The 13,613-nt window shown below is 43.2% G+C and overlaps 1 protein-coding gene across 1 annotated transcript in view; it reads left to right on the top strand.

Annotated features, from left to right (window-relative positions):
• The window catches only part of ARHGAP26 (Rho GTPase activating protein 26), a 380,080-nt gene that overhangs the window by 305,565 nt on the left and 60,902 nt on the right, over window positions 1-13,613 (top strand). The window contains exon 21 of the mRNA XM_044277261.1: window positions 8,611-8,715. Within this exon, the coding sequence (XP_044133196.1) occupies window positions 8,611-8,715 (105 nt within the window). The remainder of the gene's footprint in view (window positions 1-8,610; window positions 8,716-13,613) is intronic.

The raw sequence follows: 13,613 nt of genomic DNA, 5'->3' as shown, positions 1-13,613 counted from the left end.
CGCACAATCCAGTGGTGGATTGGCAGGCCAGGGAGATATTGGAGTGGAGTGAGCATTGCAGAGAGAATTGCTTAAATAACAATTGCTTAATCGCCTCCATAGCTTCCCTACCTACATTTATTTCGGACTTTGAGGACGTTTTTTCTGAAAAGGGTTGTCAGAAGCTACCACCTCATCGTCCTTATGATTGCCCGGTTAACCTGATTCCCGGTGCAAAATTACCCAAGTCCAGGTTGTATAATCTTTCGGGTCCCGAGAGACAAGCCATGAAAGATTATATCTCCGAGAGTCTGGCTAAGGGACACATCAGACCCTCTTCTTCACCCAGGGTTTTTCTTTGTTAAAAAGAAAGATGGGGGCCTGCGTCCTTGCCTAGATTTCCGTGAGCTAAACCGGATAACCGTCCGAGACCCATACCCTCTTCCTCTCATTCCTGACCTTTTTAATCAGATTGCGGGTGCTAGGTGGTTCTCCAAACTTGATCTTAGGGGGCCTACAATCTGATTCGTATCAAGGAAGGGGATGAGTGGAAGACAGCTTTTAACACCCCTGAGGGGCATTATGAAAATTTAGTCATGCCTTTCGGTCTGACCAATACCCTGCTGTCTTCCAACATTTCGTTAATGATATTTTTAGTCATCTCATCGGCAGGTTTGTAGTCATATACCTAGATGATATCTTAATTTATTCGGCTGATCTGAAAACACATGAAGTACATGTCAGGCAAGTACTGCAGGTCCTACGGACGAATAAATTATATGCGAAAATTGAAAAATGTGTCTTCGCCGTTCAGGAAATACAATTCCTGGGATATCTATTATCTGCTTCAGGTTTCCGTATGGATCCTAGGAAGGTCCAGGCAATTTTAGATTAGGATCTTCCTGAGAACCTTAAAGCTCTACAACGGTTTTTGGGTTTCGCAAATTTCTATAGAAAGTTCATTAAAAATTATTCAGTGATCGTTAAACCCCTTACTGACATGACCAGGAAGGGGACTGATTTTTCTAAATGGTCTGACGCCGCTAAAATTGCATTTTCCTCTCTAAAAGAGAGATTTACCTCGGCACCTGTTCTAATTCAACCTGATGTCTCCCAGCCTTTTATTGTTGAAGTAGATGCGTCAGAGGTGGGAGTGGGGGCTGTATTGTCTCAGGGTCCGTCTCCTGGCAAATGGCATCCTTGCGCTTTCTTTTCCAAAAAGTTATCTACTGCAGAAAAGAACTATGATATTGGAAATAGGGAACTGTTGGCGATTAAACTGGCGTTTGAAGAGTGGCGTCACTTCTTAGAGGGAGCAATCCACCCCGTCACGGTGATTACGGATCACAAAAACCTTCTGTACCTAGAATCGGCTAAGCGTCTCACCCCTAGACAAGCTAGGTGGTCGCTATTCTTTACCAGATTTAACTTTGTAATCACCTATTGTCCTGGGGCAAAAAATACCAAGGCAGACGCATTATCTCGTAGTTTCCCTGGAGGGGGTAATGTTAGTGATCCGGTACCTATTTTACAAAGAGGAGTGGTTGTCTCTGCTGTACACTCTGTTCTAGAGGGAAAGGTGTTAGAGGCCCAGGGGGACGCCCCGGCCTCTTGCCCCTCAGAGAAATTGTTTGTACCGTTAAACCTGCATCTTGAATTATTAAAGGAACATCATAATTCGGCACTTGCTGGGCACCCGGGTAGTAAAGCAACCTTGGAGCTATTGTCTCGTCGTTTTTGGTGGCCAAGGTTGCGTCAGGATGTAATGGATTTCGTGTCTACTTGTTCTACTTGTGCACGCGCGAAAGTCTCTCATACACGTCCAGCAGGGTCTTTATTGCCACTTTTCATCCCCAATAGGCCATGGACACATCTGTCAATGGATTTCATCACTGACTTACCGTTGTCTGCGGGTAAAACAGTTATCTTGGTAGTAGTAGACAGGTTTAGCAAAATGGTACACTTTATTGCGCTACCCGCACTTCCTAATGCTAAGACTCTTGCTCAGGTGTTTATCAGTGAAATCGTGAAGCTTCACGGGGTCCCTTCCGATGTGGTTTCAGATCGGGGAACCCAGTTTATTTCTAAGTTTTGGAAAGCTTTTTGTTCCCGTTTGGGGGTACACTTGTCCTTTTCCTCAGCTTTCCATCCTCAGTCGAATGGACAGACTGAGCGTACCAACCAAAACCTAGAAACATATTTAAGGTGTTTTGTGTCTGAAAACCAAGAGGTGTGGTCATCATATTTACCGTTAGCCGAGTTTGCCATAAATAATCGCTGTCAGGAATCCACTGGCAAGTCACCATTTCTTGGTGCATACGGTTTTCATCCCCAATTTTGTACTTTCAAAGAGGGGGGGTCTTCTGGGGTTCCCGAAGAGGAACGGTTTTCTTCATCTCTTTCATCGGTATGGCAGAAGGTGCAAGCTAACTTGAAAAATATGAGTGGTAAATATAAATGCATGGCCGATAAGAAACGGTCGCCAGGTCTGGACCTAGGAGTGAATGACTATGTGTGGTTGTCTACTAGGAATATTAAGTTGAAGGTTCCCTCTTGGAAACTGGGCCCTAGGTTCATTGGTCCTTATAAAATAGTAGCCGTCATTAACCCTGTGGCTTTTCGCCTGGAGCTACCTCAGACTTTTAAGATCCATAACGTCTTCCATAAGTCGTTACTCAAGAAGTATGTTCCACCTCTAGAACCATCACCGCTGCCACCTCCTCCTGTTATTGTGGATGGTAATCTGGAGTTTCAAATATCCAGAATTGTTGATTCTCGTCGGGTCCGCCGCTCTCTTAAGTATCTGGTGCATTGGAGGGGTTACGGTCCCAAGGAAAGAATGTGGGTTCCAGCGTCAGTGGTAAACGCCAACAGGTTAATTCAGGCTTTCCATGCCTCTCATCCTGAGAGACCTGGTCCTGAGTGTCCGGAGGCCCCTCGTGAAAGGGGGGGTACTGTCACGAGCGTGTCAAGAGCTACGTTTGACTCCGTTATACCCGGGGTCAGGAAGTCGCAGCGGGTGGCTGCGCGCTCTATGTCTAAAGATCACGTTGTTTCTTAGTGATTGTTTTCTGTGTTTGCCTTGCAATCCTTTTTGTCTCACTCAGGGATCCGTAGCTTCTCCTCCTCAGCTGTTTCTTGTCTGCCACTCCCAACCTCCTTATATTCTCCTCTCGCACTTCTCTAGTTGCCAGTTATAGAGCTTCCTGCCTGGACTTCTATACTGACCCACTGGAGCTGTGAATCCTGGTTGTTGTTCCAGAGTGCTACCCTCCGGATCCCTGTTGGGCTTTTTGTTGTCTCCTGTTGTCGCCCACCTGGGATTATATGTTGAGTCTGTATTGTCTGTCCTCCCCTTGGTGTTTTCCTTTAGAGCTAGTGGTGCGGACTAGTGTTCCCACCGCCCTGTTCACTATCTAGGGCTCATCTTAGGGAAAGCCAGGGTTTTAGGCACGTGATCGGCGTACGGGTGAGGAACCCGTCTAGGGACGTCAGGGCAGCCAGGTGCCAGCCGCAAGGTGAGTCAGGGGTCACCACCTTCCCTCTCACTTGGGCAGGGCCTTCCTCTTTCCCTCCCTCTGTGTCACGTATGTGATAGTCACGCCGATTGTGATAGGTGGTAATAAAGGTCCTAATTTTTCAAACCCAGGACAGGGAGGGTCCCAGTACTTCAGGAAGTCATGGTGTCCATGTTGTACCAGGGCAACATTTTCCAGGTCAAGTCCCCCAGACAACAATGAATGACAGGACCCAAAAAAGATGCAGGGTGTGTTCCAAAAGGGGGATAAGGAAAGACACCATTTACCACTGCAAAACCTGCCCTGAAAAAATCTGGCCTGTGCATGCAGGAGTTTTTTTAAATCTATTACTCATCCATTGAGTATTAATTTAGTTTTATCCATGATGTACCCTGTAGTTTTACCACCTTATATCTCTGATTTAGTCCTCATAGCTTACTGATCCACTTTTCACCAACCACTATATATTAATTTCTGTGACACTCCTGTTAGGTCAAAAGTGCCCTTTCCACCCCTTAAAATGTTTGTATGGGGGTGCACTTTCCAAAATTAGGTCACTTCTTCTTTTTAATTGCTGGGGACCTCAGGAATTTTTTAAATGCGACATGGCACCTAAAATCCATGTCTGCCAATTCAGGCCTGCCAGCAAAATCCATATTTTGCTGTTTGCCTGCTGTTCGCCCATACAGCAGGCTACAAGCACATATGGGGTGTTTCCTGAATAGGGAGAAAATGGGGAACACATACTGGGGTGCATTTTCTCCTTTAACCCCTTGTGAAAGTGAAAAATTGGGGTCTGCTAGTAATTTTTCATTTTCACAAATGTGCGCTTTGATATCCTTTAACAACATCCTTTAACGACACGTCGTACTTTGATTGCGGTCGCCTCTCGGCATGTTTGCCGTGCTGCCACCGGAACTCCGTCCCGCCCTCATTATTGTAAATGGGGCCGGAGTGGTAGTCCAGGGCCACACGCGTGCACTAGCGGCAGCACGGTTTCGACAGGCTGTTCACCCGCAAGAACAGCCTGCCAGAGTTCCTTGCCGCTAGTGTGAAAGTACCCTAAAGCAACTTTTTCTAGAAAAAAAATGCAATTTTTCATTTTCACTGCCAAGTGTTTCCTAATTCTAGGAAACACCTTTGAGGTCAAAGTGCTCACTACAAACCTTAAAGATTAATTGAGGGGTGTAGTTTCCAAAATGAGGTCACTTTTTGTAGGGCCACCTCAGGGGTGTCTTTATATGCAACACCAATGATTTTAATACTGGGGGGGGTTGAGGGGAGGGTGCGCACTGCGCCACCAATCATTTTAATACTGGGGGGTTGAGGGGAGGGGGCACAGAGTGCCACCAATTATTTTAATGCTGTGGGGGTTGGGGGGGGGCTCGCTGCACCACCAATGATTTTAATACTGGGGGTCTGAGGGGAGGGGGCGCACTGCGCCACCAATAATAATTAACAATTATTACAGGAGGCCTCCTGGATTTGTATTAAACGTTTACTTACCACCCCCTCATTGGTGGCAGCAGTGGCACAGGGAGGAGGGAGAGGCTGCTTCCTTCTCCCCTGTGCTGCTGAGGAAAACAAGGAGCGCGCTGAGCAGCTTGCTCCATGTTTTCTGATACCAGACTGCGCAATAGCGAAGCCTAGTATCGAAAAAAAGGCAAATCCCGGTATCAAGGTCGATACCTGAAAATTCGATACCCTGAGGCAGGGTTGTTTCGGGTATCTTCATATGCGACATACAATGACCAAAAATATAAACGCAACACTTTCGGTTTTTGCTCCCATTTTGCATGAGTTGAACTCAAAGATCTGAAACATTTTCTACATACACTAAAAAAAATTACTCTTAATATTGTTGACAAATCTGTCTAAATCTGTGTTAGTAAGCACTTCTCCTTTGCCAAGATTATCCATCCCACCTCAGAGGTGTGGCATATCAAGCTGCTGATTAGACAGCATGAATATTGCACAGGTGTGCCTTAGACTTCCCACAATAAAAGTCCACTTGGAAATGTGCACAGTTTTGCCTTACTGGGAGTGGGGGTGTCAGAAAACCAGACCGTATCTGGTGTGGCCATCATTTGCCTCATGCAGTGTAATACATCTCCGTTGCATAGAGTTAATCAGATTGTTGATTGTGGCCTGTGGAATGTTGGTTCACTCCTCTTCAATAGCTGTGCGAAGTTGCTGAATATTCGCCGATCCAGAGCATCCCAAACATGCTCAACGGGTGACAAGTCGAGTGAGTATGCTGTCCATGCAAGAACTGGGATGTTTTCAGCTTCCAGGAATTATGTACAGATCCTTGCAATATGGGGCCGTGCATTATAATGCTGCAACATGAGGTGATGGTCGTTGATGAATGGCACAACAATGGGCCTTACGATCTCATCACTGTATCTCTGTGCATTTAAAATACCCAAAAAAATGCATCTGTGTTCATTGTCCATAACATACTCCTGCCCATACCATAACCCCACCGCTACCAGTTTTTGAGCACATATGGGGTGTTGCCATATTCGGGGGGGAAATGGTGAACAAAATGTGGGGTGCATTTTTTGTTACCCTTTGGGAAAGTGAAGAATGTGGGTGTAAAGCAACACCTTTTGAGGTTGAAGTGCTCTCTACACACTGAAAGATTCCTTGAGGGGGTATAGTTTCCAAAATGTGGTCACTTTTGGGGGATTTCCACCTCAGGGTGTCTTCATATGCTACATAGCTCCCAATTACCATTCCAGCTAAATCCACTCTCCAAAAACCATATGGTGCTTCTCCTACTCTGAAGCCTCCTGTGCGCCCATACATCAGTTTTTGAGCACATATGGTGTTTACACCTTAGGGTGTCTTCATATGTGACATAGCTTCCAATTATCATTCCAGGTAAATCTTCTCTCCTAACGCCATATGGTGTTCCTTCTACTCTGAAGTTCGGCTCGGATGTGGACACAAACTTTGCATGAGGTCTTATAGATTTTCAGTTTTGTTTGGCTGTTAACCCTTGATGTGTTTCAGAAAAATTATATTCAAATTTAAAATATTTAAAATCTGCTAATAAAAAGTGAAATTTGAAATTTCATTCCCATTTGGCCTCATGCACATGACCGTTGTTTGGGTCCCCCTCCGAGCCGCCGTTTTTGCGGCTCGGATACGGACCCATTCACATCAATGGGGCCGCAAAAGTTGCGGACAGCACTCCGTGTGCTGTCCGCATCCGTGGCTACTTTCCGCGGCCCCGCTAAAAAAAATAAAACATGTCCTATTCTTGTCCGCGCTTTGCGGACAAGAATAGGCATTTATATTTACGCCGCCCCCGTTCCATTCCGCAAATTGCGGAAGACAACACGGGCGGCTTCCGTTTTTTGCGGACCGCAAAAAACGGCATGGTCGTGTGCATAAGGCCTATTCCTTACATTTTCGTGGGACACCTAAAGGGTTAACAAAGTTTGTAAAATCAGTTTTGAATAGCTTGAGGGGTGTAGTTTGTAAGATGGGGTGATTTATGGGTGGTTTCTAATATGTCAGCCCCACAAAGTGACTTCATAACTGAACTGGTCCTTAAAAAATTGGGTTTTGGAAATGTTCTTAAAGATTTTAGCATTTGCTTCTAAATTTCTAAGGCTTCTAACATGCCAAAAAATATTAATGTGATTTTTTAAAATTATCCAAACAGTATTAGTAGACATATGTGAAATGTAAAGTAATAACTATTTTTGGAGGTATTGCTATCTATTTTAAAAGTACAGAAATTGAAATTTGTAAATTTGAAAATGTTTCCAAATTTTTTGTAAATTTGGTAAGTTATTTTTTACATGACACGATCTCAAGTGGCATTTTTCCATCTTTAATATCTACCTTGCAAGAGTCATACCCTAGCTGCTACGTATTCAAGTGACACTTTTCTATCCAAGGATTCACCCGCAAATGGGATATCTGCTCATTGCGTCCCCAAATCAGGCGATCCGTTACCTATCCTGCTCCACAGGGACATATCAGCCATCCACCCACTATCCTTGGCTGTAAAACGGAGCTTTATGTGTGGTGCACTACTGCGCATGCTTTTAGCTATTGTTCTAGGTTTTATTGATAAAAACATCTATTGCTGGAACAAAGGCACATCTTGAAATAAGGTATATGGTGCTATTAGCTATTATCCTGGTGACAGATTTCCTTAAAGCTCTCATACAGCAGTTAAGAAAAATGGCTGGGTTGTTATGGAAACCTGGAGTAAAACTGTGTATGTGGAGGCTGGAGGACCTGCAGGCTTCTATTGGTTGATAAGGGTCATATGACCAACCTTCTATTGGCTAATGTATTTTTTGGGAATATCTCAGGAACTGTACATCCTAGAGAGCTGAGACCTTCCCGGACACCTGATGTACCTGTGTGCCAAATTTCGTGATTGTAAATGCGACGGTACGGATTCCTTTATCGAACATACACACACATACACTCAGCTTTATATATTAGATTATTAGTTTTAGTTTTGTCTTTATTTATTATGTTTTACACATTGTGCCCACATAAGCTCATACAAGACCTTTAGGAAGACATTTCAATTTAGCATTTTTTTATTAAATTTTTTGCCAACTTCTCCTGTAACCAGTGCTGACATCTTATCTCTAGTTGTATGACAAATACAGCCTCTGGAGACTAACTACAGAGCTGACCAAGGTCTGCTAAGACCCAGCAGCTCCTGCAGTTATCCAGCACCCAGCGATCACATAATTGCTAAGACTGGAGTAGGAGCTCCAGAATGATGGAGTGGCATGACATCTTCCTGATTTGTATATACAGCGCTTATTAAGCATTTTGTATATAGCAATGTCTTTGTCTTATATATGGGTACCCCTGCCAACTCTGACAATCTGCTCTGTGTTCCTGCAGTTGCATGGAGATCTAAACATTCAGAAATGAGTGAAATGAGGACTGCCTGGACATATAAAGTGTGGGAGATGCTAATTTCACACAGTTGCTTTATTTTACGTATTTGCATTATAACAATTTTTAAAATGCTTGTGAACATATATAATATGATGTATGTTTTATAAGGCTGTTTCTGTTTTGTTCCTTGCTTTAATTTCTTTTTCCAAATATATTTTTTTTGTAGTTCACTGAATCCAAGCCCAACATCACCACTTACATGCCCTATGTTCTCTGCCCCATCAAGTCCAATGCCAACATCGTCAACTTCTAATGATTCATCTCCAATCAGGTCAGTGTCTTCTGTACTTTAACTTAGTACAGTGACTTTATAGTTAATTTGTGCTAGAGTTGTATTGGTTCAAATACCTTACATTTATATGATTAGATAGGCTTTCAGGCACTCAGTAATTTGCTTGTGTTTAAAAAGTGTGTGCACTTTCATCATGAGTTTGCAGTAATGGTTGATGGCTGTATACTGCCTGCCTTCATTTAGCATGGAGGGGGACTAGCAGGAGCACCACTCTTAATGAATAATGGTGGGTTTACACAGGGCAATTGTCGGGCAGATTGCCGGGGACAAACATTAGTACGAAGGCTCGTTCTCGATAAAAAGCCTACATAAAGGTGCCACATATCATCCAATATGGAAATGCTTATTAATTGGATGAAACGATTATTTATGCGGACACCTAAATCATAATTTCTGGGCAGGAGATCGTGCTGTGCAAACAGAGGTCTGCTGCCCAGAAACAATGTATATGTATGATGCTGAACAATGACAGTAGCCGTCACTCATCCCCATACAGTGGAGGTGATTGCGGCAAGTAAATGCAGCTCTTTCCTCCACTGATGAGCAGGTAATTGTTGGGAAGGAATGGCCCCTTCCCGATAATTGCCTATTCGGTCTGCACATGGAAATGTGCCTTAAAAGGGTTATCAAGGAATTTATATTATCCTCGTGATAAGCCATCAATATCAGATCAATGGGTGTCCGACACCTGTGACCCCCTCCCATCAGCTGTTAGAGGCTGGTGCTCCATGAGTTCTTTCTAGGCCGTGTGATGTCACCGTGCATCAGTCATGTGGCTTAGTAGCAGTTCAGTCCCATTGAAGTCAATGGAGCTGAGCTACAATACAAAATACAGCCGCTATACAATATACAGTGCTGCCAGGAGCCAGCTACCCTCACCAGAGTGTCAGTGAGTTCAGCGCCTCCCTGAAACAGCTGATCAGTGGGGATGCCAGAACTCAGACCATCGCTGATGTGATAATAATGACCCTTTAAGTATGAGCCCATTGTAGTTGTATGGCAGGTTTACATGGGACATTTGTCAGGTCAATTACTGGGAATGAACGTTGTTATAAATATTTATTCCCAATAATCGTCCTCTGTAAAGGTGCCATAGATCACCCAATGAATTAATTGGATAAAATTATTGGTTGTGGACAGCAGATCGTGCTATGTAACCAACAACCTGCTGCCCAGAAATAATAAACAGGCAGTTATCGGGAAGGATTTAATAGACAAACATAAAAAATATTTTTTGTACCATGTGGTCTGGACTTGCAGTATACTGTATAGTGACAGATAATTTTGTGTTCTATTACCTTTATCAACTTTTCTGTTTTGTGTATATTTGGTAAAGTCTATCATCATCTTTAGAGTTGTAATTTGTGTTGTCAAACGGTGTAGTGTACAGTAAACCAGTCTTTGTTCCATCTAGTAGTTCTCAGCCTAAGGCTGGATAAAATAAGGGAAATATATTTGGATAAATGAAGTTGCTAGGTGGGTAGTCAGCTAGATTTTTCTATGCAACAAAATATGATTGTGTGTTGTTGCGGCTTCACATTATGTAATTCTGAAAGTATTCAGATTTAACTGCTTTTCTTTGCAAGTTAAAAACACTGAAGTTAGTCTCAAGTTTAAGCTTTATATATACAGAACTAAGCTATTGAGTGATTTGATTCTGAGTAAAAGCTGCATTTTCTTTCACCTTTCCACATGAAACTTGCTCAGCACAGTCAATACCCAAACAGAAGGGCAGTAAGAAAGCTGAGGAATGTAGTTTTGTTCCCATGCCATACTTGCAGGCCAAAACAAATGAGAGGCGTATTGTAACTAGTTAATGCCCTTGAAATCTCAGCAGGGTTTGAAGGGTATTACAGTGGCCAGAATATAATAGCTCTGACATCACCTCACAAGACACTCAGAGGTGCCAGGAGAGCAGTAACAGTCACCAAAATACATAAAATGTCAAGCTGTGCTAGCAGAGTGCTGCAGGGGCCTTAGAAGTGTCACCGCTTTGTGAGCCTTGGAAAATTAGCATTATGGATGAAACGTACCTAAGCATTCTAATCTGCTAATGATTGTCATAATCAGCAGGTGACTATTCAGAAATCTGTTGTTTTTGTGAATGCGATTTATATAAACTGTTCATCTATTCATGTAATTACTACATAATCAATAAAACATCATCAGAAATGTTAGTAACATGTCATTGTATTATTCACTTAGTATAACTTCACTTGAATTTAGATGTTATTAGATATCTCTACAAAAATGTGCTGTATATGACTATAATTATCAGTATCAATCCTGTGGAGAGAAATCGTGTAGACATCTCTTTACTTGGTCAATATGGAAGCTCTTTTCTTATGAATTACTCCAAGGGACCCCTTAGGCCATATTTCCACATCATAATGAAACAAATATATATTAGAAAACAGAAATGAACCGCTGTAACTTGGACTTGAGACACTGTGCATACTTAATTGGTCCCCGACACTGGTTTCCTCCCGGATTGCGCCACAAGCGTATTTGCATCTCCTCTGCCTGAAGAAATCATCGTGACGCAAGAGGGCAGGTCACCGCTACGGCCTGCTATTGGCTGCAACCCATCCATCTACAGATGTTTATTTCTGCTGTGGAGCAATGCAGGAGGAAACTGACATTGGTGGCCCAGTAAGTATGCACAGTGTCGCAGGTCTGGCCATTGCAGAGGGGGTTATTCGGTATCGGATTACTCCTTTAACTAGACATGGCTTAATCCCATTTTTCCCTCATGGGGATTAGTATGTGGCCTTTTATATTGGAATCTGAACAATGAACAACTCATTATTCTTCATACATTTTTACTGAGCATGTGAATGTATGCATTACCATGCAGGTCATGTGTATAGTTACTCTTTCCTTCTTTCATTTCTTTATGCATTTGTGAGACTTCATATCTGGCAACCCTAATGTTTAATGCATCCTTTAGAATTAGAGGGGTATTATATTGTTACAGCCTGGGCCCCCCCTTCCTCAGTGCTTTGTGGCAAGTGGCAGGGGTGCAACTAGCCTTTCTGCTGCCTGAGGCAAAAATTGAAATGGCACCCCCATGCCAAATTCTCAACCTAACCCCTTCCCCCCCAGCCCTACTGTTAAAGACATACTTAAAAAACATTACATACTGCGCTACAAAACATACAAGGTAATAGAACACCACATATCTCTTCCAGCCATTGACATCCCATTCCGACCAGACCACCATGATGATTTCTTTCAGCCATCTCTTCTCTCTGCAGGGTTTGACAAACAGACATCTTAGTTTCCTACTTTTCCATCATCCTCCCACATTCTCAACACCTCATTCTGCCACCCCCAATATGCGCCTCAATACTATACTGCAGAAATAGTCCCCTTGAAAATACTAGTACCACATAGATAGTGCTCCCTTCAATAATTATTAGCACACCGTGCCCTAAAAAAACAACTGCACCCAGCAAATAGTGTCCCAGACACTAATAGTGCCGTAAACATAATGTCCCCCACAAATAATTGTGTTAAGCAGATACTGTGCCAGGGTGTCCTCCACAGTAATAGTGCTTCTCAAAGTCCCAACAATAAAAATAATTATTTCCCAGTGTTCTTAGTGCTAACAGTGCCCCCAATAGTAATAATGCTCCCATTGTGCCCATATTAATAATCATGTTCGCCATAGTCCCCCAGTAGCAATAATTATCTTTATAATATGTGCCAGTACAATAATTCCCCCTTATAATGTGTGCCAGTCCAAAAATATTCCCTTAATGTGTGCCAGTACAAAAAATATTCCCTTATAATGTGTCAGTACAAAAAAATTCACTTATAATATGTGCCAGTACAAAAAAATTGTAATGTGCATCAGTGCAGAAATACCCCCTTGTAATGTGCATCAGTGCAAAAATACCCCCTTATAATTTTCACCAGTACAAAATAAACCCCTTATAATGTGCCATATAACATTGTTATCGCCCTATATCACTTCTTGCATATGCCTCAAAGCTACTTGAACAACATGTCCATTCTGAACTGTTCTCTCACCTCTCCTCCGGCACCCTTTTAAACCGACCACTCTCTTCTGTTGCAAACTCTCTCATCTCTTGGCATCACTGACCTGGCACTCTCCTGGATCATATCATACCTCACAGACCGGACATTTAGAGTCTCCCACTCACACTACCTCTTCGACTCATTCTATCTCTGCTGGTGTCCCACAAGGCTCTGTCCTAGGACCCCTGCTCTTCTTTATCTACACCCTCGGCCTGGGACAGCTCATAGAGTCCCATGGTTTTCAGTATCACTTTTATGCTGACGACACACAAATCTACCACTCTGGTCCAAACCTCGTCACCTTACTATCCAGAATCCCACAATGCCTATCTTCCATATCCTCCTTCTCCTCTCACAGTCTTAAACTTAACATGGATAGAACTGAATTTATCATCTTTTCCCCCATCTCGCTCAAACTCCCAACAGACCTATCTATCACAAACAATGGCTGCACACGCTCCCGGGTCAACAAAGTCCGCTGTCTTGGAGTGACCTTGGATTCTGCCCTCTCCTTCAGACCGCACATCCAAGCCCTTTCCACCACCTGCCACCTCCAACTCAAAAATATCTCCCGCATCCGTGCATTCCTCAACCATGAGTCTGCAAAAATGCTTGTATATGCCCTCATCATCTCCCGCCTAGACTACTGCAACATCCTCTTCTGTGGCCCTACAATCTATCCTCAACTCTGCTGCCCAACTAATCCACCTTTCCCACCCGTTACTCCTCTGCCAATCCCTTCACTGGCTCCCACCTGCCCAGTGAATCCAGTTGAAATTCAATTCAAATCCAATGAATCCAGTTCATCCAGCAAATACATATAAAGCTGTCCC

This window comes from Bufo gargarizans, chromosome 2 (genome assembly GCF_014858855.1).
Source record: "Bufo gargarizans isolate SCDJY-AF-19 chromosome 2, ASM1485885v1, whole genome shotgun sequence".
NCBI lineage: Eukaryota > Metazoa > Chordata > Amphibia > Anura > Bufonidae > Bufo > Bufo gargarizans.
This window is presented reverse-complemented; position numbering and strand designations above follow the sequence as displayed.